Below are 27,438 nucleotides of genomic sequence, written 5' to 3'. Positions count from 1 at the left end.
GCTGAGGGCAGTGGAAGGAGCCAAGATGTTCACTCACCGCCCCACACCCTACCAGGTAGGAGTTCTGGTATTAGAGGCTCCCCCACTTCTGTTGCAAGGTTGGCTTTTTTATCACCGATCTCTGTTGGAGGGAGCCCAGTATTGCCCCCTCTCTTGCAGCCCCTCCCCTTCCAACCCTGTCCAGGTATATCCACAACCACTATTAATGTGATTCAATATTCAAGAGTCTTTATTGAAGACTTGAGATGGGACTTCCATCTCAGAGGATGTGGGAATCCCAGTTCAAATGACACAGGATAAACTGGGAAGGGCCAGGATGGACAGGTTGTGGATATGGGAGTCATGGGTCAAAGTCTTATCCCAGATGGCTCAAGGTACAACGGGCTGCCTGGGCTGGAATCTGGGTCGTCCCCACTTCCATTCTGCTGAAAGCTTCTTGAAGGAGCTGGTTCTCCACTTCAACTTGCTAGAGCCTAGCCTCATCTTTTAGTCAATTGGGAAGGCTTCTCAGAGGGAATCCAGTCCAACTGGATGAAGTACATTCTTCTTTTTGGTCTGAAAAGAAAATTGTCAAGCGTAAAGAAAAATACTTTTTTTTTTTTTTTGAGATGGAGTCTCATTCTGTCACCCAGGCTGGACTGCAGTGGCATGATCTTGGCTCACTGCAGCCTCTGCCTCCCAGGTTCAAGCAATTCTTATACCTCACCCTCTGAGTAGCTGGGATTACAGGCACATGCCACCATACCCGGCTAAATTAGAGACGGGGTTTTGCCGTGCTGGCCAGGCTGGTCTCGAACTCCTGACCTCAAGTGATCCACTCGCCTCGGCCTCCCAAAGTGTTGGAATTACAGGCGTGAGCCACCATGCCCGGCCAAAAACTACTCTTTGGATGGAGACTTTAGGAGGAGGCAGAGGACAAACTTCCAGCGGTCTTGGAAGGAGCTCACGTCCATCAGCCAAAGTGAGGAGCTAGGGAAGGGGTCATCACAAAGGGATCCGCCATGACAGTGGCTTGAGTCTAGGTACCTCTTCCAGGTGCTCTATCCAAGGCAATGGGGGGATGAGGGAAATGCCTAAGGCGGAAACTTAGATCCCAAGAACAGGAGAGATTAGGCAGGGAGCCCAGGGGACTTGCTTCAGAAAGGCAGGGAGCAGGCTGCACTTGGGCTAAGGACCAGCCCAGTAGACTTTTGGTCACTTCCACAGCTCCCATGGCCTCTTCCCCAATCCTGTCTTCAACCTGCAAGATGTTTATCATCTCTCAGACTTTACGCCTACACTGGAGAACATGCCAAGAATTCCACCTATCTGGTCCTTTCTTCTCTCAGTCCCTCCATTTGTGTTTCAGAAGTCAGCACAGCGGGGGAAGGGGACATATGCTTTGGGGTCTACGAAGCCCCACTTGAAGCCCAGCCCAACTTACCAGTCCTGTGACTCTGGGAAAGTGTCTTAGCCTTCCTGGGGCTTTGATTCCTCCTTCATAAAGTGGGGACAGTATCACCTGGTTTTCAGGGCTGTTGGGAAGATTAGCTGAGATAATGGCTACGGAGGGGCTTGCACAACCAAATGGGCACAAATCAGGGTCAGCTCCTTCCTTTCTGGGGTGGGGAAGCTATGTCCAGGAAAGGCAAATAAACCCAGTAGGGGCTGCGCAGGAATCAGGTGTCAGGCACAGCTGTGGGCACAGCCTTCCTTTCCTGCCCCATCCAGGGTTGGGAGCCAGCAGCTTTGGAAACCCCCAAAGTTCACCTCCCTTGACTTCTCCAAGAGCCTTAAGATCTGAGAAGAGAATTTCAGAAAGAGGAGGGGATCTCAGCCATGGCCAGGCATGGCCCAACTCCACTTAGACCAGTGTGGCCTTTCTTCTTCCTAGACTCTCCTCAGCCTCTCCCAGCTCACCTCCCTCCTCCCTGCCCCAGCTCCTCCTTCCCCTACCTTTGCCAGCTCTCCAACCTGGATCTTGACAGTGTGGAGGAGTGGGGATGAGAGGTCCGCCTTGCCCATCGCATCAGGAACCCCTCAAATGTAAGGACTCTGTCTTCTCCAAACCTGGGCTCTGCCAGGACTGTTTCCCTGACTCCCTCTGGCCCTCTTCCTGGCCCGGACTGGCTCCCAGGTCTCGAGGTGGGCCAGCTGTTCCTGAGTGCCCCTCTAAGTCTGCCAGTGTCTCTCCTTCCATACTCCCTTGCCCATTCCTTGCTCTGGATCCTCAGCCCACCTGGGAATCCTGCTATTTCTTGAGTGGCTAAATTTGGGGGAACGACAGAAGAGACTGGTGTCTGTCAGGGCCTGGGAAGGGGTGGTGGATGCAGCTCCATGCGGTGCCCTCCCCTGGGTGGGGAAGGAGGAGTGCAGATGGAACAGCCTCCCGCCTGTTACACCCTCCCAGCCCCAGACAGAGCCAAGCTCTCCTAGCAACGGTACAGTAGCTGGGAAGTAAGTGGGGTAGGGGAACAATGATATCATAAATTATCCCCAGCCCCTCCCTCCCAGCCCACCCTTCCTCAGTTGAGAATGGCCTCCTTTTTCTCTCCACCTGCTCCTCATTCAGGATTCCCTCAGCAAAGCTAGCCTCTGCTTAGTGCCCCTTATAGATGTCCCTCGAGGTTAAAGTGACCATTCTCTGCCTTCCGGTTGGGGTCCAGAAGGAGGGAACTCTCACTATCCCAGGATCTGAGGCCCTGTTGGAACGTTCCCCGCAAGGCAGGAGCTGGGAGACTGGCTTCCAAAGGGGGAGCCCAGAGGGCCTGGGAGACTATTGCTATTCCATGGTCTCCGGCTCCTGACTCTTTCTGGGGTGCTGATGGGGGCACAGAGGGGGAATTTCAAAGCATTATGTGGCATTTACTCCTCTTCTGTAAACAGAAGGTTTGGGTGGGGGCTCCCAAGACTTTAAGGGGCCCTCAGACCTCTCACCAAGCTAGGCAAGTCTCAGTTTCCCAATTCTAATAGCTGGAGTCCAGGAACCCTTTTTTTTTTTTTTGAGACAGAGTCTCGCTTTGTCACCCAGGCTGGAGTGCAGTGGCGCGATCTCGGCTCACTGCAAGCTCCATCTCCCGGGTTCACACCATTCTCCTGCCTCAGCCTCCGAGTAGCTGGGACTACAGGCACCCGCCACCATGCCCGGCTGATTTTTTGTATTTTTAGTAGAGACAGGGTTTCACCGTGTTAGCCAGGATGGTCTCAATCTCCTGACCTTGTGATCCGCCCACCTCGGCCTCTCAAAGTGCTGGGATTACAGGCATGAGCCACCACACCCAGCCCAGGAACCTTTATGAAGTCACTAAAGCTAGGTGGGATTCCTTCCTTACCTCTCAACTCAGCCATGCCAAGGCAAGAACCAAAGAGTTGGTGCTATAGCCGTATAGATCTTGGTTAGACATGGAGAAGGACTTCCCAAGACAGGAATAAGCAAGATCATGGAATTTCCTGGTTGGAGAGAGAAAAAGTCTGTCATAGTAGCAGGAAACTGGATGGGAACCTCTTGAATTCTATCTCATTAATTCTTTCTTAGCTACATTAAATAACATGTAGTGTCTGGCACAGAGCCTGACACATAGTAATCCTCCACATAGACTATTTTAAAAAATCATGTTATTATGAATTTTTATTGGATGGATATCAGGAGAAAGGGATAAATCCCTGGAGACCCATCTCCCACCCTCTAGGAACCCCACAGGAAAATCCAGATAGGAGCTAGTGCTCTGAGGTACAATATGGCAGCCAATTGTCATGGCAACAACAGAAGAAGGAGTCTGGTTGGTTGTGGGGGCGGTGCTGGGAAGCCAGCTGGTGCCAGATGGACAAACCCAGCAGAAGGCATCCCCAGCCGGGTGAAGCTGATGCCCCGTGCCCAGGGCTCAACCTCCATATGCCAGCCTCAGCCTGGTCCTTCCCTCCAGGCCTAAAGGCCCCATTGCTGTCTGTGGGGGATGATGCCAAAACCATTCCTCTTCCTGACTCTTGCTTGTATAACAAGGAATGACTGCTTGGAGACAAAAGACTGTCCTGCTGAAGGTCCCCCTGGCCCATAGGCTGATGGATCTAAATAGGTCTGAATTATGCTCACTCCTGATGATGCTGAGGAGCCATCACATCGGGGACTTGAGAGGTCCTGAGGAGCAGGATGCACAGGCACCGTTCTGTACACCCGGTGGAGATTCCACAACGGCTTGTGCTGCCTGGAGGACAAGGAGATGAGGGCTGCAGGGAGGGAGCAGGGCAGGTTAGGGGCAATGTGGCTGAGCTGCACCCTACCTGTCCCCTCCTCCTGGTATGTTGGGCAGCATTCGCACCTGGCCAGTGGATAAAAGAAGCTGCCATCATGGAGTTCACCACCTAATTGTTAACAACGGGTCCCTCTCGAAACAGCCTCAGCAAGATGCTCACCTCCTTCAGACCACGAAAGCCTCAGCCACAGAGCCCAGCCACATTTCTCAGTCAGGCCTCCGTGATGGACTGCACCCGATGATCCATGGCCCTCACAACCCCCCTTCCTTGATTGCCCCCACCTATCTCAATGGCCCCATAACTGCGTCCCTCTGCACTCAGCATTTAACACTAAACATCTGCACACAGCCTTAGAAAACACTCATTCCCATCATCCTGTTTGATCTTCAGGATAACCAAGGAAGGCAGTTAGGGTCCAAAGACATGAAGGGACTTGCCTAAGGTCATCCAGCTGGTAAGTGGGGGAAGCCAGAATTTGTATCCTGACCAGCCTGTCCAATTTCAGAGTCAAAAGCCAAAAGCTCCTTCTTTTGCTGTCCTTCCTGTGGACAGAGCCCCACTGACTATCAAACCCAGAGCAGCCTGCAACGAGGTGGTGTCCACCAGCATTCTGCTGCTTCATGCACCCTGAACCCAAACATTCACTAGAAGGGCCAGTGCAGGCCGGGCACAGTAGCTCACACCTGTAATCCCAGCACGGTGGGAGGTCAAAGTGGGCAGATCACTTGAGGTTAGGAGTTCGAGACCAGCCTAGTCAACATGGAGAAACCCTGTCTCTACTAAAACTACAAAAATTAGCCGGGTGTGGTAGCAGGCACCTGTAATCCCAGCTACTCCGGAGGCTGAGGCAGGAGAATCGCTTGAACCTGGGAAGTGGAGGTTGCAGTGAGCTGAGATTGTGCCACTGCACACTGAGATCGTGCCACTGCACTTGCCTAGGTGACAGAGCAAGACTCCCATCTCAAAAACAAAAACAAAAAAAAAAAACCCAGTAAAATCCAGTGTGCCCAACAAGGTCTTGGAGGTGGGGGGATGGGAGAAAGGTCTCTACACATTGCTGATTAGCAGTAAGTGACACTGAGGCCAGGCCAGGAGAGGAGCCTCTCCCAGGGAAGGCAAGAGTGGGTGTGGAGACTAGGGTAGCTTTGGGACTCCTTTTTAGCTATGATCCATCTTGTCTTTCCATCCTCTCAACACAGCCCTCCCAGAAGCGGGAGCACTGTGCAGAAGCTGGAGGGAGACCCCATGCTGGGAAGATGAGAGACGCTCAAGCAGGGTCAGTCCCAAGCAGGGCCAGTCCCAAGCGGGATCAGTCCCAAGAGCGTCAGGAGACAGCATGTATAAGGAGGGGAAGGAAGGCTGGAGAGGCCTGGCAGGATCAGGAGTTATAGCCGGGAAGACACGGGGAGAAGGCAGGGGCAGGTCAGCGCCTTGGTGCTGGGGCCCTGGGGCCTTGGTTGGATGATGGAGAGGAGCCCATCCTGGGGACAGCTGGACCAGACCATGGACGGCCCCACTGTGAGACCCCAGCCTGGTCTCAGCTTCTTTATCCTTCCTGCCCAGACCTGGTTAAAGCCTGAGGCCACCTCTCAGCCCTCCCTTCCTCCAGCCCCATTCCACCCCACTCCCTGGGAGTTAAGCCCCCTCACCTGACAGGGCCACTTCCATGGCCACTCACAGAGAAGTCTTTGTGCACAAGCTGGGCCTGGGGGATGGGCGGTGGTGGGCACTCCCACTTACATTCCGCCCAGCAGCCAGCAGCAGCCTCACCATCTTCCCATCTGCCTCTCCAGCCTCTCATCCCCTTTCTTGAGGAAGAATTCCCTCGGAGCCTTGGCCCTGGCTACTACCTCACCCTAACTCCCTCCCTCAGGACGGTTCCAGGACTGAGCTCCTTCTCTGCTGCTTTGCTCCAGCCCCTTGAGCCACACAGCCCTGACCACTGAACCTTTTTTTTTTTTGAGACAGAGTCTTGCTCTGCTGCCCAGACTGGAGTGCAGTGGTGCGATTTCAGCTCACTGCAAGCTCTGCCTCCCAGGTTCAAATGATTCTCCTGCCTCAGCCTCCCAAATAGCTGGGATTACAGGCATGGGCCACCATGCCCAGCTAATTTTTGTATTTTTAGTAGAGACAAGGTTTCACCATGTTGGCCAGGCTGGTCTCGAACTCCTGACCTCAGGCGATCCACATGCCTTGGCCTCCCAAAGTGCTGAGATTACAGGCTTGGGCCACTGCGCCCACCCTCTCTCCCTCCCTCCCTCCCTCCCTTCCTTTCTTTCTCGTAAGAGAGCTCAGAGACCAGCTTGTTGTCCCACAAAGTCAGAGCCAGTATCCCTGTCCCCCAAACCCCAGCAGCCCATCCCCTGCCCTGACCTCAGGGTGCTCACTGTGCTGAGGGACACCACCCTCCTCTTCTCCACATCTCTCCCCAGAAAGCTTCCATAAGCTTGCTGCCCCGCCATGTGAAGGGGGAAGGAGGGATTCTGAAGGCGGGTCGTAGAGACATCCCTTCCTCAAGTGGCTTCCAGGTCTTTCATATGTCCTTCATTTGTTTGGAACTAGCTGAGAGTCAGTTAAGTGTCTGGCTGGGCTCAGTGGACAACCAGATGCAGGAGTCCCCATCCCTCCTAGGAGTGGTTATGTGTTGCTCTCCAGCCACGCCCTACACCTGGCACCTCTGAGGCTATCAGCTAACTGCCCCAGCCTCCCTGGTATAGCACATAAGGCGCTTTACAGAGGAACTCCTACCTCTGTTTCCCTTCTCCTCCCAGCAGACTCCCTGCGATGGCCATGCTAGTCTCCAAACATACCCTGCTCTTCCTTACCTCTCTGCCTTCTTGAATGCTGTGGACTGTCCACCATTCACCTCCCCAGGCTCAGTAGACTGCCAAATGCCTGTTTTATCTCGTATCGCTTATCCCTTGGCATCCTCCAGGAAGCCTTCCTGAACTCCCCGCAGGTCTGCAGGACAATGCTTTCCAGACTGTCTCCTAATCATTCGTGTGTCTGCCTCACCCAGTAGACTGCCAGTTCCTCAGAGCAGTGTTGTATTCCATGCTCCCCTTGAGCATAGCTCCTCTCACAAAGGAGACCCTCAGTGCCTCCTGAATGAATGCCCTGACATGGAGGCAGGAGTACCAGAGGGAAGGGTATGGATGAGAGAGGTGCTACACAGGAAGAAGTGACAGGCTTTGATGTAGCTGATTTGGATGTGGGGACAAGTCCAGGAAAATGTTCAGGAGTTGAACCTGGGGGCCTAGGAGTTTAAGGAGGCCACCGACAGAGGTAGGGCAGCAGAAGCACAATGCGGAGGGAGCATCCGAACTGCCTGGGGAATGGCCCACCTCCCGGGTTTTGGTGGGAAGTGGTACTTCTATGCCACTACAGAAACTAAAAACACAGGTACTCTCTGGGTCCTCCTTGCAGCTAGAGCCTAGGCATGTGATCCAGGCTTGGCCAAGCAGATATACGGTTCTAATCCTTGAACTGGGGACAAATGGCAGGACCACAGGTGGTAGTTGGCAGTTGGGGGTGTCAATCCAGAGTTTAAAAGAGGTCAAGACTAGGCTGTGCGCGGTGGCTCACCCCTGTAATCCCAGCACTTTGGGAGGCCGAGGTGGGTGGATCACAGGTCAAGTGATTGAGATGATCCTGGCTAACACTGTGAAACCCCGTCTCTACTAAAAATACAAAAAATTAAGCCGGGCGCGGTGGCTCACGCCTGTAATCCCAGCACTTTGGGAGGCCGAGGCGGGCGGATCACAAGGTCAGGAGATCGAGACCGCGGTGAGACCCCGTCTCTACTAAAAATACAAAAAATTAGCCGGGCGCGGTGGCGGGCGCCTGTAGTCCCAGCTACTCAGGAGGCTGAGGCAGGAGAATGGCGGGAACCCGGGAGGCAGAGCTTGCAGTGAGCCGAGATCGCGCCACTGCACTCCAGCCTGGGCGACAGAGTGAGACTCCGTCTCAAAAAAAAAAAAAAAAAAAAAAAAATACAAAAAATTAGCTGGGAATGGTGGCGCACGCCTGTAGTCCCAGCTACTCAGGAGGTTGAGGCAGGAGAATCGCTTGAACCCAGGAGGGTTGCAGTGAGCCGAGATTGCGCCACTGCATTCCAGCCTAGGTGACAGAGCGAGACTCCATCTCAAAAAAAAAAGAGATCAAGACTAAAGAAACGAGGGAGAGAGGCTGGGTGCAGTGGCTCACACCTATAATCCTGGCACCCTGGGAGGCCAGAGAGGGTGGATCACCTGAGGTAGGAGTTCAAGACCAGCCTGGCCAACATGGTGAAACCCTGTCTCTACTAAAAATACAAAAATTAGCCTGGTGTGGTGGCATGTGCCTGTAATTCCAGCTACTCAGGAGGCTGAGGCAGAAGAATCGCCTGCACCTGGGAGGCAGAGGTTGCAGTGAGCTGAGATTGCACCATTGCACTCCAGCCTGGGTGACAGAGCAAGACTCTGCCTCAAAAAGGAAAAAAAAAAAAAGAAAGAGAGAAAAAAAGAAAGGAGGGAGAATTTATAACTTCAAGTGATGGCTGAAGTGATAAAAGTGGTGAGAAGAGTGAGAAGGAAGAGAAAACAAAGTGCTACCACCAGAACCTGGGGACCACTTCTAGTTAAGGAACTGGTCCATCTGGAGGACTGAATGAATGGAACCAAGAACAGATGATCATGGATATAACAGAAGAACCGAAGGCCAAAGGAAAAGACTGAGAAAATAGCATAAAATTTTCCATAGGTCAAGGAGGACTGGGCTTGGGAAGGGCCAGAGGTCTTTGTTGAGGAGGCTGTGAGTGGCCTCTGAGAGGGTGCAGTTTTACCAGAGTTATAAAGATGGAAACCAGAGTGCTGGGCTGAGGAGAGAAGGTAGAGCATTTCCTCAAGTACACAGTCACCTTTCACAGGCCCCAGAGAGACCCTCAAACTGGCAAATGATACTGCCTGGCCACATCCTACCCTCTCACTCCTCCTGCTGATATTCCCCATTCTGATTCCTCCAGTACTTTTCTTATTACTCACAGTCCTCTAAGTCCTCTGGGAACTAAGCCACGTGCTGAGGCTTCTCTACCACCCCTGCTCCTGTGCTCAACCTTACATCTTTTCTGGGGGCTGCCATTCCTGGTCTTTCCCTCCTTCCTTCTCTCTCCATCCTCTCTTCCCAATTCCATTAGCAGGAAGATTCAACAGTATTTCTGGTCAGCCAGGAAGTCCTTCTTAGGGCCTCAGTCTCTTCCATGTCCACTAACCAGAGTAGGCTTTCAGTGCACACCTGGTCAGGCAGCCATCTTACAGGCGCTAGTTACCTAAGATGGCGGCCTCCCTCACCCTCCGCTTCCGTTCCCACAGCTTTGCCTCCTACCCCTGCCTCTTTCTTTCCGAAGCCTCAGCCCAACAAGGTGGGGGGCCAGGCTGGGGAGCCAAGGCCGGAGGAAGCAAGACAAAAAAGGACAGAAAAGCTGGCCCCTTGGCATCTCTCTTTGGCATTTGAGTCCAGCTCAGGGAGGGAGGGCAGAAAGGAAGAAAGAAAGTAGTGTAAGTTTTTATTTCTGTCCTCTTCCTGCCACCTCCCCCTAGTCCCTCCCCCAACACTTTGATGAAAACAAAATCTCTCCCTTTTTTTCTCTTCTCCAGCCCCCCTCCCCTTTTTTCCTGGCTTCTACCATGAGCCTCCTGGAATGCAAATGAACTGTATTATGCAAATGTATGCAAATCAGGCTTAACGAGCGGAAGGAGGGGGCAGAATGCCTAATGAGTAATGGCGGAGGGTGCAGATGGAGGGTGGCAGGAATGGCCCCCTCCTCTTCTCTGTTCCCACAGCCTGGAGGTTTGCTGGAGGTAGCCGGGTGTCCCTCACTTCTGGGAAAGAGTAGAAGGTCAAAGCCCCATCGCTTCAGCTGAGAAGTCCTGGGATGTCCTTGGCTGTGGTAGGTGAGGGGCAGGCGAGCTTGGGAAGAGAGGGGGTTAAGTATAAGGGGCTGGTGCTCACTTGCATTACCTTGCCCAGAGACACTGCATACACCAGCTTCCTTGCCTATGTGGCCTGCTGATGGCAGAACCCTCAGCTTCCAGTGCTGAAAAGAGGGTGACGCTTATGCATGCCATGGCTTGTGCATCAGAAAGGAGGATTCTCAAGGGAAGATTCCCAGCCAGACCCAGGTTCTTTCTGGGGGTGGGGGTGAAAACTGTCTCTCTTTGTACTTTGGGAGTGGGGGGGGGAGGTTGCCATGGCAACATAGCATGGAACACCCACCTCCCCAACATCCAGCCCCAGAGGACCTAGGAGTTGGGGGGGGGATAATGGATTGACACCCCCTGATGCCCCCACCACCTGGCACTGCCAGCCGGAGATGGCAGCATCAAATCCTAGAGAGAATGGTCCCTTTGTTTGTAGGCTCACGGTGTTGGGGGAGCAGGCCTGGGCACACAGAAGGGCCTTTCCCAGGCCCCGTTCCAGTTTGCGTGACTCCCACTGGCCTCTGGAGACTACTTGTGGCCATCCACTGGCCTCTGTGTCCTGGCAGATGGTTGCCCCCTTGCCTTTTCTCCCATGGGCTTGCCAGCTACTGCTAGGTATGCCCTGTCCCTGAGGCCTTCCCTCCAAACCACTTCAGACAGAGGTAGCAGTCTGTTCCACCTTTTCCTGGCTTTCTTGAACACCTCACATGCCCAGTCATACATCCTGTCCTGTTTTGCATAGGGGCAACCTGCAAACTCCCCCAACCAGCAACAGCCCCGCTCCACCCAACCGAGGCAGAGAGACTCCTAAAGGAGGTATCAGACAGATAGAAAGGGCCAGGCTGAAATTCAGGAGCCTGGATCTTGGCATTTCTGCTAACCAGCTGGGCAACCTGATCACACCTCTTCTACTCCCATGGGATCTGTGAAATGAGGAATATAGGAATGATGATATCTAAGGCTCATTTCAGCTCTACCAGATCTATGCCCTCCGTATCTTACATGACCTAGGTTAAATCATTCTTGAAATATAACTTTCATTCTTCCTAGTACTGGAGCAGCCCTTCTCATTCAGACTTCCAAACATGAAGACAAACCCAATTGCCCAGAGACAGAATGCCAACTTCCCTCAGCCTTTGCCTCTCCCTGAGACTCCACGGCTGACTGCAAACAACTCCCACAGATTCAAAAATTTAGAGTCTTTGATAGCTGATTGTACAGACAGGAGGGTCCCTCCTAACCCTCTCAAAGGGGGTCAGCACAGCCATCTCACTCACCGCCCGGGAGCTGTCCGTGGTGCTGGATGTGGCTCTGTCGTCCACAAGGAGGAAGGAGGGTGTGAGGGTGTTGGAGCACCCACCCGCCCCAGGTGAGAAGCTAAAGGGAAGAGAAGAAGCAAAAACATTTGGAAACAGTAAGAAAAGGGAAAGAAAGATGATACCTGAGGAAAGTTTCTCCTCTCTGAAGACCTCCAAATCGTCAATATTACTTTGAGGAAGGAAGAGCACAAAAGTCATCGAATCTCTGATAAGTTAGCGTGTTCTTCCTCTAGATCCTATTTGGGCATCCACAGGGAGGTGGAATCATAGTCCCTTCCCTTGGGGAAGAGCTCAGATTGAGGTGGGAGATAAAGTACAGATCTCTAAATTCCAAGGCTCCTACAAGGAATTTAGAAATAATAATTAAAAAGATATATAACCTGTCTGATAGTATTATAGATATCAGGAGTTTGGGAGGAAAGGCGGGGAAAGGCCGGGGCGTGTTTGTGTGTGCACAGTCTGTTCCACCTACACAGGCATGTGAGTACATGCATACGTGTGTGTGTGTGTTTCCCAGGTGGAGAGGTGAGTCTGCATCAGTGGTTCATAACTTCAGGTGCACATTAAATAATAATGATGCCTAGGCATCATTTCCTCATACTCTGATTTCATGGGTCTAGGGCTGGGCCCAAACATCAACATTTTTAAAAAAGCTCCCCAGGTGATTCAGTGCATAACCAAGTTGAGAATCACTGATCTAGAAGAAAGCAGGTCAGAAAAGGTGCAGGGATGAAGCCTGATTAGCTGGAGGAAGAGGCAAAGCAAAGATCCTTAAAGAAGAAGGGAATGAATAGGGAGGAGAAAGACAAGCATGTAACTCCTCTCTCCTGGGAGCTCCTGGATGGCCCCTAGGCCTGGCCTGGAGATGAGACTGGCTCAGGTGTTGGCTTGTCTCCTCTGTGCTGTAGAAGCTCAAACCCACCCTAAGGCAATGAGACAAACTATCTCCCTACTGCAGTCCCTTGTGCAGGAAATGGGTGCAATGACCCTAAGGGGGTGCTGCTGCTCCCCTTTACCCAGAGGGTCCCCAGGGAGGCGGCTGTGGAAGGTAAACAGCAACAATGGTCCCTTTCAGTGTCCAGACTCCAACCCTTCAGCCCAATTAGCAGACACAGCAAACAGCAATTCAGCAGCCTTCAGCCGCTGTCATAACAAACTCAGAGCTGCCTTAATGGGGGGATTAGGGCAGGAGGAGGAGGGGGTGTCACTTCGGCCCTGGGAGAGCCTGGGTGGCAAGGAGGGGGTTCCCCTTTTCCCCTTATCTATCCTATCTAAATATGCACCCACCCACCCTTCCTTCCATAACTCTGCTCCTCATTCTCCTCAAAGCCCCAATAATGCTTTTATAGTTTTGTCTGCTCCTTCCCTCCAGTGATTTGAAGGAAGGTGAAAAAATAAATAACCAGGTTCCAACTTTCAAACCTTGAACATGCAGACTTCAAGAAGGACTTTCAGACATAGGGGCCTGTGTGTCTCTGGCGGGTTACCAACCTCAGGAATCGCATTGGGGACTGGGGGGATGTTGGTTTGTGAGGCGAAGGCAGAGAAGACATCCCTTCTTAAAGTCACTCAATTATGAAGACAAGTCTGCATGCTGATAGGCAGGTTTATAGGATTTGTTAATTATAGCCACTACCTAACTCGTCCTTTAATTTAATAAACTGTGTTTTTAGTTACTTAGAATCCAGGAGCTTAATGGCATAAACTTGAAATTATCATTTACACATGCTGTATTTATCTATGTAAGTCAGTTTACCCATCCTAAGTGCTCTTACCAATAAGTCTTAATATCCATTAAGGAGAAAGAAAACAATGGCCATTCTGCCACGTGGACTGCAACCTCTTCCCTTTATCAGACTTCCCAAGGGCTGTGCCTCCTCTCCCAAGTCTTCAGATACTTCCTACCTAGGTCCTCGGGAGTCTCACCTTGACTCCCAAAGCTGGAAAAGGAGGAAGTTCCTCAAGTTAAATGTTATGAGATCCTCAGTCAGGAACATGCCCCAGAGCTTCCCTTTTTACAATCTGAAACCAATCATATGCTATCAGTCTTTCCAAACTGTAGCCTTTAATCTTTCTGCAATCTAAGAATTACCCTTTAGCCATGAGTGTCATAACAGTATACGATCTTTTATATAGAATTCTTCATTTTCTGCACACAATAATCCTAAGAGTTTCTTATTCTCATTATACAAATATCAGAATTGAGGCTCAGAGATTTGTGTGCTTGATAAATGAAAACACCCAAACATGAACTTTGGTTTGGTCAGATTTGGTGTTTCTATTTCTGTCTCTCCCACGGTTTGCTGACTAGGATGATTCCTGTGACTGTAAGAACTTATCAACAAAACACTTTCCATGCCTGGAATTGGGTGGGAGGAGAATTTGTCCCAGAGTGAGGGTGTGGCTGATAATGCAACACTTGGGTCAAATATTTGAGAGAAAATTGCCTTTGGCTTCCTGGACCTAGAATTCAATAGGAGGGTATTAAAATGAGGGGCTGAGGAGAGAAATGAATAAAGAAGTCAGCTTAGAATTTGGTTTCCAGTAAAAATAGTAATGTAGCAGTATCTAAAGAATAGAACTGAAAATTCTTAGACACAGGCAGAGATGTGATTATACAAGAGAGGAAATTTCCTAACTGGTAACTCTGGTTAGGGCTTTCTGAGCCCCTTTTAACATGGCTTCCCTGCACTCCCGTCCCACAGTTCCCCTGTGGGGTTCAGTTGGAGGAGATGCGATCTGGTACAGAGCGGGTGGGGAGAACTCAGCAGTGTCACTGTGATGTCTGCATTTGGTAACCTCCTTCCAAATCCAAGAGTGTCTGTTCCTCCAGGTGTCCCTAATGTCACGACCGAGCTTCCCACCCACCATGGAGGCACACACATCCGACCTCACACCAGGTCACACACCACTCAGTTTCTCACCCTCATAAGCAGACACACACAGCTCACAAACACAGTCACCCATCACTCTCCTGACAACCCCACCCACACACCCACACGCACACACCATATGTTCACATAAGGCAGACACAAACCCTCACCCCCACATCCCTCCTGGGCTCTATTCCTCCTTTCCACTGAGGTGCTGGTTTTGTAGGGCATCAGTTCTCAGCCCCCCAGTTCCCTCTATTCTCCTTTGGATATCCTGAGGTAGCTCAAATGCGCTACCTCAGGAGACAACAATAATGATGTAAACCCATTGTGGTTACTGATACAGGTTCTAAGTCTCATGTGAATGAGCCTCAGTGGATCCCAAATTCACATTTCCAACAAGCTACATGAAAGGTTTTTTTTTGTTGTTGTTGTTTGTTGGTTTTTAAAGGAATCCTATCTTTCTTGGTGCTGCTTCTCTCATCCCAGCTCCCAGCCCCTGCTCACAGGCAGGGCTTTTCTCTTGGTGCGCCTTCCCCCTCCTGTGTCCCATGTCCTCCAATCTTAGCTCAACCCCGTCTTACCCTCCCTGCCCAATCTCTCTCCAGTTGTTCCCACAGGCAAGTGCAGTAGAAAAAGCACTGGGTTGGGTTAGGCCAGGCACAGTGGCTCACGCCTGTAAACCCAGCATTTTGGGAGGCCAAGGCGGCAGATCAAGAGATCAAGATCATACTGGCCAACATGGTGAAACTCCGTCTCTACTAAAAAAAAATACATACAAATTAGCTGGGCATGGTGGTGCGTGCCTGTAGTCACAGCTACTGGGGAGGCTGAGGTAGGAGAATTGTTTGAACCCAGGACAGGGAGGTTGCAGTGAGCTGAGATCACATCACTGCACTACAGCCTGGTGACAGAGTGAAACTCCATCTCAAAAAAAAAAAAAAAAAAAAAAAAGAAAGAAAGAAAAAGCATTGGGGCACTGGGTTGGAAACCACTGAGTAACATTAGCAACTCATTTGAGTCCGTGGTTTCTCATTGGTAAAATGGGGTTAATAACAACTATCTCACAATGTTGAAAGAGCAAAGAAAGGGATGCAGGCCTAGTGCCCAGGAAGTAGTGTTAGGAATGATTAGTCCTCACCTAAAACCTGCTCCCTTTCTCCCTAATTCAGTCTCCACCTGCCCCTCCCCCAGAAAATCCAAATCCAAATGGCTGAGAAAGTAAGAAGCTACTAATCTCGCCTTCCTCTAAATCGCTAAAGGAAGAAGACATATGTATTCTAGGCTCCCTGAAGCACAATTTTTTTGAGTTTGGATTCTCTGATATTTCTCCCACATAATATATTATTGAATCATTATCTTCTAGCTATAAAATCAGGTCCTGGGAGGAAATGTTAAATTTACACAGGAAACTGGAGTCAGTCAAGGTCATTTTGTCCAGTTCTTCCACCCCCTTATTACTCCTTCCTGCCCCGTGTGCTGGAAAGCCAGGTGCAGGCGTATGGGATGCGGAGCTGTAGTAAATGCAGAGGGGGCTACTTCTAGCTTTGGCTACGTTGACTTCTATTCCACAAAGTGACTCTAGACTATACTCCTTTCAACTGCACCTAAACACTCTTTTGCTTAAAATATTTAGGTCAAGCCAGATAAATAGATTCTTTTAGAAAAGTCCCTGATTAATCTAATTCTTTGCTTTCTCTGGGCAGCATAGATACTAAGCTACACATTCCTTTGTGTTTGAGATCCTCAGAGCTTCTCGAGGCCATTTGTTCTTGGAGATGATTTCCAAGAGTGAAGATGGGGTGGAAAGGTTAGGTGTCCTAAAAAGCCCCAACTCAGCCCCTCTGGTCAGTAATGACAGAGCAGCATAAGGATCTTTCAAAGAGATTGGCCTCAGGTCCTGGGGCGGAAGGAGGAAGGCGGATGCAAATGGAACCGAGATTGCTCTGCACTCCACTGCCTCAGAACCCAGACTGGGAAAAAGGTTCTTCTGCCACCCTGCTTACATTTTTGAGCAACCCTCCCACCCCCAGCACCTTCAGTTCTATCTCCACCTATTTTCACATAGACACCCCCATCTTCCAACCAAGCTGGATAGCCCTACATGGCTTTAAGGAGCCGACTTAAGCAAAGACCAGTGTTCTCAGGTGACTTCCTCCAAACTCCCCCACCCAGCCATAGCTGTGGACAGCCTGTGGGAAACTGTTCATCAGCTCCCGCTGGAGGGAGAGGCCTGAGCCGGGAGCCGGAATAACTGCAGCTAGATTTCAACTGATTTCTCCCTTGGATCAGTTTCCCAATGAGTGACCCAGACTGCCAGAAAAGGCCCCATCCTGAGCGGGGACCACCAGAGGGCACCACAATGAGGCTTCCTTGCTCCCCTCCAACTCTGCTGGGGGAAAAACATGGCACCTGGCTAAAGTGAAATGGGACTGTGACTCCTACCTGTGCCGACTGGGGTGCTGGGGGGTGAAATGTCGCTCGAACCAGTGAAGTCTCTCTCCTCCTCTTGTGTCCTCTGGTGCTGGTCAGTCCTCGCGGTTCTAGCCCCTCGCTCAAGCCTCCCCCTCCGGCCCTTGAGACCGGCTTTCTCCGGGTCCCTCTGCGCAGTGTATGGGGTTATTTTTACTTTCGGTTATCTAGCTTTATGAAGACTCCACACCACTCATACAGCTAGATAACCAAAGATAACAACCAACCCCGCCTCCTGGCTGCTGTCGCCGCCTCTTCCACGCAGCCTCCCGGCCGCCGCCGCCACCAGCACCTCCTTAGCTTCCCGGTCGCCCGCCAGCGGGAGTAGGAGGGAAGGGACACGAGTGGAGTTGGAGGGGAGAGTGAAGAGTGAAATGAAGTCCGAGACAAAACAACAACAAAAACCTCAGACACCGGGATACAGACACGACAGAGACCGAAAAAGGCGTGGAAAGGACGCAATGACCGGTGGCGTCGAAGTCCGGGAATTGACCCCGACCCAGACCCAAAAAGCTTCTGGTACCCCATTTCCCGCTCTCTCATTCGGGCCAGGAGCAAGAGTTCCGCTGGTCCCAGGTGGAAGGGACGCGCGGGCTTTTCGTGCCACCCGGGAAGACCGCAGGGACCCAGGCAGAGGCCTCCCCAGCCTCGCCGGTTCTCCACTGCCCTCCTCCGGAAGATCGAGGGCGCATCCGACAGCCAGAGCCCTGCCTTCGGCGGAGCCCGAGCCTGGCGCGGGATGGAAATGGGGAGCCGCGGCTCCGGCCCGGCCACGTCGCCAACTCAGAAGGGCGGTGGAAGCGAAGCGGAGCCCGTGTCGGGGAAAGAGCTGGATCCAAGAGGCCGACTAAAAGGGGAAATGGGCAGCCAAACCCAGGAGGTAAAAACCCCGGAGATGCCCTAACAGGAAGCAGGGAAATCCCGGCGACCCAAAGAGAGGGGAAAGGCTGTGGGGGGAGGGTGGGGGCGACCCAGAGACTCCCAAGCGAGTCTCTCGAGGAGAGAAGGAAACGGCAGAGACCCCACCCGGGAAGAGATCCAGGAGAGTACCCACGAGAAGGGCGGAGGAGAGGAAAGCAGAGGGCGACCGGGCAGGTGACCAGAGTCCCAGGCCCTGCAGAGCCCCGGAGAAACGGCTTTGTGCAAAGAGGACCAGAGATCACCCAGGGTTGTGAAAATGGCCGGGGGTTCGAGGCGAGCGGTGCCCTAGGGGTGGGTAGGGGGTGCGATCAGGAAAGGGAAACCGCAGCCCCGAAGAGGGTGGGGGCTCGGCCGGCCCCTCGTGGCGGACGCGCAGGCACGCCGGATTCCGAGGCGCTCGCCCACCTCGTGCCCCATGCTGGCCAGGCCACTTACATCGAGCCCAGGGTGCCCATCCGTGCTCTCCCGCGCGGTCCTCCCGGCCAGTTCCCGCCCCTGGAGCGCCAGGGCCCTGAGTCCCAGATGCCGGGGCTCAGCGGACGCCGGACAGAGGAGCCCACCGTGCTCTTAGCCTCCGCCGAGCCTAGGCGAGCAGGGTGGAGCGAGTCTCACCTCCTCGCTCCCTCCTCTGCCTCTGCCGCGGCTCTGGCCCGGGCGCGCTCCGGCTCCGGACTTTTCATTCATCCTTTCACACTCCCTCCCCAGGCCATCCTCTGATTGGCTCTACCGCGTCTGACGTCACCGGCTCGTTCCCCACCGGCCCCGCCCCTCCCCCTTCCCCGGCCGGCCGGGGAGTGCAATTGGGGCGCCCTTCCCCCCCAGAGAATGGGGATGGGGGGACTACTACGTCTCTGTGCTGATTCTCAGCCTCTTGCTGCCTCACTCACCCCGAGACCCGCCTGCCACCTCCAATCCATTGCCATTTGTGGTTTTGATCTCCAACCTCACTCATTTTGTAGGTTCTACATTTTCCATTTTGGCCCTAGGTATGCTGCACCAACACCAGGGCACAAAGATAGAAAAGAGGCCAGGTGAAACCCCCTCAGAAAGAACCAGATGACTGCAGACTCTACTCCTACCTGCCTCCTGCCATCAGAATATTCTTTGTGCTTCTTGGGTTCTGATCCTTAGCAGACTGTGATCTTAACCTTTTAGAATGGGCAGGAACCTGTCTTGCTGGTTTTCAACCCAAAACAATGAGGGAAAGATTCTGAAGTTTAGGATTCCTACAGGGAGATGCGGGTGTTGAGCGGTGCTGAGCCCCCTTTTCTGCCTTGCAGAAACTGGAATATCTCTTGAATGTGTTCGCAGCACCAAAGTTCCAGGTAGGGAAGGCTGGGGTGAGGATTCCAGCTGGCATCAGCCAGGGCAAGACCCACAGATTTTCATCCAGCCATGGAGGCCCTTGTTAGCGCCTTCTTACCCTTCCCCAGCATGGTGAGACTCCGATCTCTAGCCCATGGTCCAGCTCCAGGTGTGTCTGGAGAGCTGGGGTTATGGGAGGAGGATCGCCCTCCAGCAAGGTTCCGTCTGAGACTTTGCCGACCTGGCTCCTTATCTGGCACAGCGCGACATTCCTGGCTCAGCCTCTCTGCGCTGGGAATCAGGGCTGAATAATGCCTGGTCTCAACCTTGAGAGGTATATACTAGGCGGCAGGCAGGATCCAAATCCCACTGCCCAGTAGAGCTGGAAGAATGAGCTGTGGGCCCCTACCTGAGGTCTGCCAGGGAGCAGCTCAAATTCCTGGTCCCAAGCCACCCTTCTACCCACTCTACTCTCCACTGCCTTACTAAAAAAAAACTATGACTCAGATACCTGGAGCCTGTCAGCCAGATTAACCTGGGCCAGCTCCTATAACCAGCGGTCCCTGAACACTAGGCCACCAGGGGCGTGCACCAGGGGATGACCAGTTTTGTCATCAGTCCCTATCGGATTGTTTTATCTGCCTGTCTGCACAGCCTAGGACAAAGCCAAGCCTGAAAGCTGTTCTTGGTTAGATGCAAGCCTGTGGGCAGTGGGTTTAATTCCGTGCGTCCCCCAAAGATTGGAGAATGTCTGAATAATCGCTTCCACTGATGTTGGCAACATGACTGCTGGGTGGGAGGCAGTTTGGAATAAGATAAAGCCTGGGAGCCGGGTGTTTCCCTACCAGGGTGATAATATGGGGCAGAAGAAAACAATCTAATTTCCCAGGTCTCAGGGCGCTCGCAGGGCTGGGCTTGGCATAGCTTTTTCCTTCTGTCAGTTGCCACAGGGTCTCAAGGCCCTTACCCAAGGGAAAGGCTTTCTAGATGGTTCCACAATGTCAATTTTTTCACCCTCCAGTACAGGGAACACACCAGCCAATGATGAGGAGAGAAGGAAAGAGACAGAGATAGTGTCCACTCCCTGTTTTCTTTCCTCCTGCCCCCACCCAGGTGCTCTTACAGCTTAGAATGAAGCACTTGGGGAGCACAGCATTGGGGTCCCTGTCTCTGCAGTAGAGTTATGAAAAAACCCAGAACCCCTCTCAAATATTCTCACAGATAGACCTACTCCTGGTATGCTGCTAAAGGCATTCCCTAAATGCATACCCCATCTGGCCCGGAAAATCTATAGGCTTTCCAGCCGTTCCCCTCCGTGACTATAAATTCCCTCAAAGACTTCTCATGAAACCACGCCATACCCATTTCTAGGATCCCCAATACCCTCCAGACATTCCAGCAATTCTAGCTAGGGCCTATGCTTCTCCAAACATACTACCAACTCCCCCTACAAATATCTCCCCATTTGCCCTCCCACGAGATCCCTTAAAAGCACCTTAAGCAAACCTTCCTCCCTATCTGCCCTCCCCTCACCAGCACCTGGGAGGCTGGGGCCATTGAGGAAGAGTGAGCTGTTCTGCTATAGCTAAAACTCTGCCCTTTCTCCTCTGTTACTAATTTCCAACCAAGTCCTCTGCCCTCTGTGGGGCTCAGGCTTATCAGCACAACCCCTTATCCTGGCCTGGGCTGACCAAACAGTGCTGCAAGAGGCAACTGGAATCAGCATGAACCTCCTTTCTCTTTCAGCCACTGCTGTATTTTTATTTTTATTGGAGTGGGGAGATAACAGAAAGGTTTTTTTGTTTTGTTTTTGTTTTTGTTTTGTCATCAGAGGCTCCCCCTCTCCACCTCTATTGGTCAAATTCAGATCCAGCTGGACTTCCTAAAAAACCAAGGTCAAGATGGAAATGGGTATGTTTAGATGTCTTCTGAAAATATATCTAAGTTTCTCCAAATAGCTTGATAAAGAGCAAGATCCCTCTGCCTCTTAATGAGGCTTTGGGTTCTACATAGGTAGTTCAGCCTAAACAGAGTGTCCAAATACAAGGAGGAGAGACCCCCAACAAAGGAAAACGGAGATTAGTCTAAATTGTCCTGGCACTACCTACATAAAATCCCCACTTCTGTCAAGGTTGCTGATGAAGTAATTTTTTGTTTGGTTTTGTCTGGGTGTGGTTGACAACCCAGTCTCCCACCACCCCTGCTCAAGGATAAAGGTGAGTAGGGCATCTGTCTTTATTCCAATGGAGAAAGAGCTATCAGTCATGGAAGAAGCAGAAAACTCCCCACCATCATGTTAACTGGGATTGGTTTGTATACCATTGTTCCAGTTTCAAAAAAGAAACTACCTGGATGGTGGCAAATGAGACAGCCTCTCCAGAGAAGGGGCAATTTCGCACATATTCTTGTCTGTGGTAACTAACACTATGCCTAAAGCATAGTGGGTGCCTAGTAATTGATCAATTAATAGAGATCTGTGTACCGTGAGTGTGTCTGCAAGTCTGCATTTGCCATCAGGTAGATTGAGGGCATTACGGATGGCGAGTGAAGGTCTTGGTAAGTTGTGTGTTCTGTGGGATCTGTGGGGGAGGGGGAGGGGAGAGTTATGTCTATTGTGTTGTGTGTTCGTGACTATTTGATAGCTCCTTTGACCAGAGGAGACCCTTCTACTAATTAGATACAGCAGGCCTATAACAGTATAACAGCTGGAGTAAAATGGGTGCATTAGGTGCCCTTTGGGCTTGGTCCACCAGCTTCAGCATCCCTGAGAAGGTCTCAGTTGGAGTAGAGTCCTCTGATTCCAGCACATCGCAGTCAGCTGAAGTGTTCTGTAGAGCGGTGGACTGCAGACCCCACCCTGTCTTCCAGGGAATTTCTAGGGGGCTGTGGGGAGAGCACATCGATGCCCTGGTGCTGATGTGAGACTGTAAGTGTCTTGATTAGCCTAGGAGCCCGCATTTTTTGCCAGTGCCCATCCCCACCCCCATCCCTTATAGCCTGATGCCCACCTATTGTCTGTGTGCCTGAAGAGGCCCAAGTAGAGAAAAACATGGCCAGAATTACGCTCTCTGGATGCAGCTCTTGGATGGATCTTTATAATTCAGGTTCCAGAATACATTTTGGCAGTCAAGCACTTTCTTGAAATAGTCAGGTAATTAAATAAAAAGCATATATTTTTTCTTTGTTTCAGTTACCAGGTTAATTTGCCTTGAAGACACAGATGAAAGCTGCATTTGGGAGAGGGTGGATTCAGATATTTATTTGTCTTATAAGTGCATCATTATGAACAATATCATACTTTTTTTGCTATAGAAATCTGCATTGTCTATGGGATAGTGACAAAAACAAGAATTAGCAGTAAAAAATACTGAGGCTGTGTGAAATATATATATATATATATGTATAAAAAATATCTATTCATGTGGGCAGAAAAGGTAGGAGGTATGGAGAAATAATCTGGAGGATATCGTCCCTAAGGATGTCACACTTCTTCCCCACGAGAGTGGTATTTTCCTCCTATTGAGGGGCTAGCTTGAGAATTCCTTGGGCCTGTGTAAGCACTGCCTTCCTTGCCTACTCCCAGGTCTATTCTTGAGCCCACACATTGCTCACTTGCCTGAGAACCTTATGTGTCCGGGGGGATGAGAACAAGGTGGCAGAGATGGTAGAGGGTTGGTTGGTTCATCCAGACTGAGTCCTTTCTGCAAGACCCTCAACCATCGGCAAATGGCCTCCTTAAGGGGCATAAGCGTGAGTGTGCAAGGGTGCTGAGCATCACACGCAGGCGCGCACACACACACGTACACATACACACATGCACACGCACACACATGCACACGCACACACATGCAAGCACGCACACACACGTACACACATACACGTGCGCCCGCGCACACATGCACACATACTCAAACTTATCAACTCAGACCAATGCAACAACAAATCCACAGATATTCCCAGCAGTACCACCTCCCAATGCTTGCAGCTATATATCCTGGCATACATACCCACTCACAGTTATTTAAGCTCCTTGGGTCCCCATTCACCATAACCCACACTCCTCTTCTTTCTCACCTCTGTTACCCAGGTACAAGTATCTCTGTTCCCTTCTCCAACCAATCATCTCCCCCAAGGTCAATTGGCCTCCAACTCTGCCCTCAAGGGCCTACGGGAGAAGGGGAAAGAGTTCCCTGTATCCCCAATGCCTTTCCTCTTTGTCACAGAACTGGAAGCAGGGTGACCTATCATTGACTATGTAGGTCTTTCTACAATTGGAGTAGACCAAAATCAGGGGCTGAAAGCTGGAAGAGACAGGGAGTGGGGTAGAGGGGTACAGAGAACAGGAGAAAACATAGGTGAGACAGGGCCAGTTTTCCTTTTCCTCCCCCACCCACTCTACCATCAGAAACAATAAATAAGAAAATAAATACCCCAAAAGCCATAAGTGGCCACCTACGATGACACCAGAAAACAAATGAGGCTGCTGCTTCTTGGATATCCAGCTCCTGTCAAGGAGGAGAATGCAAAGGTTAAAGTCCTTTGAGAAGAAGTCCAGCCTTCTTTCCCTGACAACCCCCCGCCTTCCTATCACTCTCTCAGCCACTCCTTTTCTCCTAGTCCTGCATCTTCAGGACCTGCAAAGTCTATGTTCCCCTCTTCAATCGCCAGGTTTGAGGCTGCACAGGGGGATAATGAGAAAAGCCTAGACATGCAGGTAGGGCCTCCGGCCTGGGCCTGTCAGCTCCATCTTGCCTGGGCAACTCTAACCCAGCCTTATCCTCACAACCTCTCCCATCTCCATCCAAAACCTTTGGGCCCAGGGGTTTGGCCCTGTTCAAACAGCCTGTGGAGATCTTGGACTTAAATCTAAGGAAGTAATCTCCTGCCCAGTGGACATTATCTCCTTGCAGCTTCCTGCTGTCTGGGGTCTATGGGAGAGCATGCTTAGGGTAGAATGAAGGAACTAGGGTTAGAGATATATTTTTGTCTGTCTAGATCTAACGCAGTGTAAACTGTAAAATGTTATACACATTTACGACATTCTCAATCATGTTATCTCTCTAGCTTTCTCCACTCATCTCTGTTGCGACTTATCTACCTATCACCTATCCATGTATCTCTCTCAGGATCCTGTAGTGATCAATTTTCTCCCTCTCTTTTTCATACACACAAAAGGTGTGAAGACAAAGCATTTATTTTTCATTAGTGTTGGATAGGAACCCAGTCTCAGTACTTTATAGTTTTATCTTTCCAGAATTTGACTATCAGGTTAAATTATAAATTGGGGGAGAGGCATGTGTACTGCAGGTGACCTAGCTCCTAAAATACTGTGATGAGTGTTTTTACACGTATATGTGTGTGTGTTTGTGTGTGGGTTGGGTATGCTGGTGACTTCTTCCATCTCAAACTCAATTCCACAACTAATTTTTTTTAAGTCAGGAAGATAACCTACCTAAATGTAGGAAATCAGAAAAAAGGGGGGCTGGGGAGCAAGGACAAGCCTTACATCCAAGCCTGATTTCTAGGAGGGGTGCTTTGAATGCCCCCTCCCCACTTCTAACACTCACAAATACTCACTTGACTCCCAGCCTCAGCTCTGCCAGCCCATCCGTTTCATAAAGGGATGTCTCAGTCTGAACTTATCTTCATACTAAAGAAGGGGCTACCCCCACCCCACACCAATTTGCTGACATGCTAGAAAACAGACATAAGGATGGCTCTTCCCTCCACCCTAATCAATGAGAGTTCTGGGGTCCCTGGGGCAGTTATCCCCCTCATCACTGATCTCTGCCCTGCCACCCCCCAACAAAGCATACACAATGCCTAGGGGAACATGGTGATGAAGAACACAGCCCAGCAGGCATGGAACATGTGTGTGTACGTATGATGGCTGGCAGCCTTAGCCTCTCCCAGCAATCTGGCCTCTGGGGTTCCAAGAATAGTCTGCTCCGCTCCAGCCTCCACTACCCCACAATGGCCCCAATCTTGTCTCTCAGAAAGCACAGTGTAGGTGGGGGACTAGGGGCAGGAAAAGTGCCTTCTTTCTATATCTCCTGGCCTTCCGTAGGAAACACACACACACACACACACACACACACAAAAACACCCCTCCATTAGATGGGTGTGAAGAGGGTTGGGGTAGGGTTCTCTCCCCTTCTAGAACCTAAGCATTTTCTCCGACACCTCACTTGCCTTTAGGTTCCACTCAGCCCGTTTCCCACCTGCCAGCTTATACCATAGAAAAGGGGGGGGGGGAAGGGGGATTAAATTAATCTAAGTCCTATAAAATGTTTTTGGATTGTTCCCAATTATGGTCTCCACCTTTCTTTCATGGGGGGACATCTGGCTCCTTTCCCCCCATGCCCAAGTCCCTCAGACTTTGTCCTCTCCTAAAAGCTGAAGTCTCTAGGTCAGAAAGGAATAAGAGCCAGATTGAGGAAACAAGGTCAGGAGTCCAAATACAGAACCATTTTTCCCCTTCCTTCCCATCTCCAGTACAGTTTCCTTCCTGCCTCTCCTCTGGTGCAAGCATTAAGATGTTGGCCATGTCTGGTGGAGAGAAGGGAGGGGCAGATTAATAGGATCAGTAGCACCGTGACCCTAAAGCCCCCCTACAATCCCATTGACAAACTTAGTGAGCTGTCTCCAGCCGGCATGGGCTGGGGGAAGGAGGGGAACCAGGAGCCACTCTGGGGCGGGTGGGCAGAGCCACTGCCTTGGGCTCAGCGATAGGTGCCCAGGAGGCTGGAGGTGAGAGCCCTGCTGCCAGCTCCACCTCTGTACACATACCTCATCCATTTTGGGGACCCCCTAAATCTTTTATCAGCCTTTTCTTTCTGTGATGATTTTGCACCAGCCTCCATTAGCCAGTAGGTAAAGTAGGAAGGTTAGTGCGTCCTGACTGATTTTAGGGGATCTCTTCCCACTCCCAGCCTAGATGTCTGAGGGGGCTGGGATCCTCCCTGGACCCGAATGAGCACTTACCAGGCTTCTGTGAGGAGGAGAGACTGTTCGGGTGGCCCCTGCGGCTGGACTGCCTCTCTCCCCCCAGCTCCTAGCCTCTTGTGGAGTGGAGGATGCAGCTCCGATGACGTAGCATCTGTCTATCCATTCAGGAATTTCGCTTGCCTCTCTCTTTCTTTCTCTTGCTGCTCTCCCTGGAAAGGCAGCAAAAAGGGGGTGCTGCCCCTCTCTGGAGACACTACCACCACCACCACCAAAATAACAGCCCACTCTGACGAAACCCCTCCTTCTTCCTTCCAATGCCTGTGTGGGCAGGGGTCTTTGTCACCTCCACTCTGCTTGCCACCTCCCCTACTGCCTTTTCTAACCTGAGGCAGGAAGAAGGGGCTAAGGGAAACTATTGTTCCTCCAGGCCACCCTCATCCCCAAGGGAAGCAAGAGAAAGGGTGTGACAGAAAGACTTGGTCTCTAGTCTCCGAGTTTTAATTCGCTTTGGAACTCGAGAGAATAATTAAGTGGTGTGTGGAGGGTAAGGCGAGGAACTGATGAGGAGTCATGGCAAGGTGACACAGTTTGCCATTTGAAGGCTCAGGGCATTTCGGGCCCCCCTTCCCAGGCCTCCCCTTAACTCCTTTCGTGGTCAGCTTAACTAATCACAAATCCAGATCTTACTTGTGAAGGAGACAGTGACAGTCAGAAGATGAAGGCTGGGAGCTGGAGGGGGGCGCATCTTGCAGGGAGATGAAGGCCAGCACTTGGAAGTCTAGACAAGAGAAGAGAAGGGGCGGGACCACAGAGTCAAAGTGGGAGATAAATTATCTTTTTCTCAGAGGAGGGAGAGGAATTTGGGGGTTGGTTTCCAGGGCTGGGGTCCCGATATTTGGTGGAAGCTGGGGCCCAGAATGGTATAATGGTCGGGTCTCTTTTCTCTCTCTAACCCCCACCCTCAGCCCCTCCCTTTTTCTCCCTCCCACTCTTCCTGGTCTGCATGGGAACTCGGTCTGAGCTCGACGTGACAGACAGCAGGCCTGCATGCTAATGAAGTTTGTCTCAAGTTCATTGTCAAAGCCCCCCCTTCCCCACGGCCCCCTCCCCTCCTCTCTCATACACAAATCTCCCTCCAACTTTTGTCCCACAGACCTGGAGGCCACTTGAGTCTCTGCTGGTTCCCCTCTCTCACCCTCCCCCACTGCTTTCAGTCTCCCCTCTCCTCACCACCTCCCTCAACTGGGGGCGGGAGGCTCTCTTCTCTCCCTGGTGCCTTCCCAGCCACCTTCTGGCCTGGCGATCCCTCAGCTCTGAATGAGGGATTCTGAGGGCTAAGGTCAGAGTCTATAGACTGGGTCCTTCTTTCCCCATCTTAAAGTAGGGAGACTTTAGAGGGGTGACAAAAGGCAA

General features: G+C 51.4%; 1 protein-coding gene across 5 annotated transcripts; it reads right to left on the bottom strand.

Annotated features, from left to right (window-relative positions):
• Positions 1-181: 181 nt before the first annotated feature.
• On the bottom strand, positions 182-27,438 carry MIR9-1HG (MIR9-1 host gene). Of its 5 annotated transcripts, none has more exons than XM_073008277.1 (7): positions 26,713-27,428; positions 26,062-26,234; positions 23,508-23,582; positions 11,465-11,564; positions 4,070-4,181; positions 3,312-3,429; positions 182-555 (listed from the first exon to the last, which is right to left on the bottom strand). In XM_073008277.1, exons 1-6 carry the CDS (start codon positions 26,768-26,770, stop codon positions 3,315-3,317), a joined length of 633 nt encoding a protein of 210 aa, XP_072864378.1. In that variant the 5' UTR covers positions 26,771-27,428; the 3' UTR covers positions 182-555; positions 3,312-3,314. The 5 variants fall into 5 exon arrangements, with proteins under 5 accessions (XP_072864378.1, XP_037853691.2, XP_072864379.1 ...); XM_037997763.2 differs by having other exon boundaries at positions 188-555; positions 4,070-4,203; positions 26,713-27,438; XM_007981122.3 differs by lacking the exon at positions 182-555 and adding an exon at positions 1,432-1,514 and having other exon boundaries at positions 26,713-27,435.

Source organism: Chlorocebus sabaeus, chromosome 20, assembly GCF_047675955.1.
Source record: "Chlorocebus sabaeus isolate Y175 chromosome 20, mChlSab1.0.hap1, whole genome shotgun sequence".
NCBI classification, from domain to species: domain Eukaryota; kingdom Metazoa; phylum Chordata; class Mammalia; order Primates; family Cercopithecidae; genus Chlorocebus; species Chlorocebus sabaeus.
Note: the sequence above shows the minus strand (reverse complement) of the source record. Positions and strands in the feature narration are given on the sequence as shown.

Coding starts and splice junctions, on each gene's coding strand:
- MIR9-1HG (XM_007981122.3), bottom strand. CDS start 26,770: ATGCGCCCCCCTCCAGCTCCCAGCCTTCATCTTCTGACTGTCACTGTC. Junction 23,583..26,061: donor CTCCTCCTCACAGAAGCCTG/GTAAGTGCTCAT, acceptor CCTCCTTGACAG/GAGCTGGATATCCAAGAAGC. Junction 4,182..11,464: donor CCACGGACAGCTCCCGGGCG/GTGAGTGAGATG, acceptor CTTGTCCTCCAG/GCAGCACAAGCCGTTGTGGA.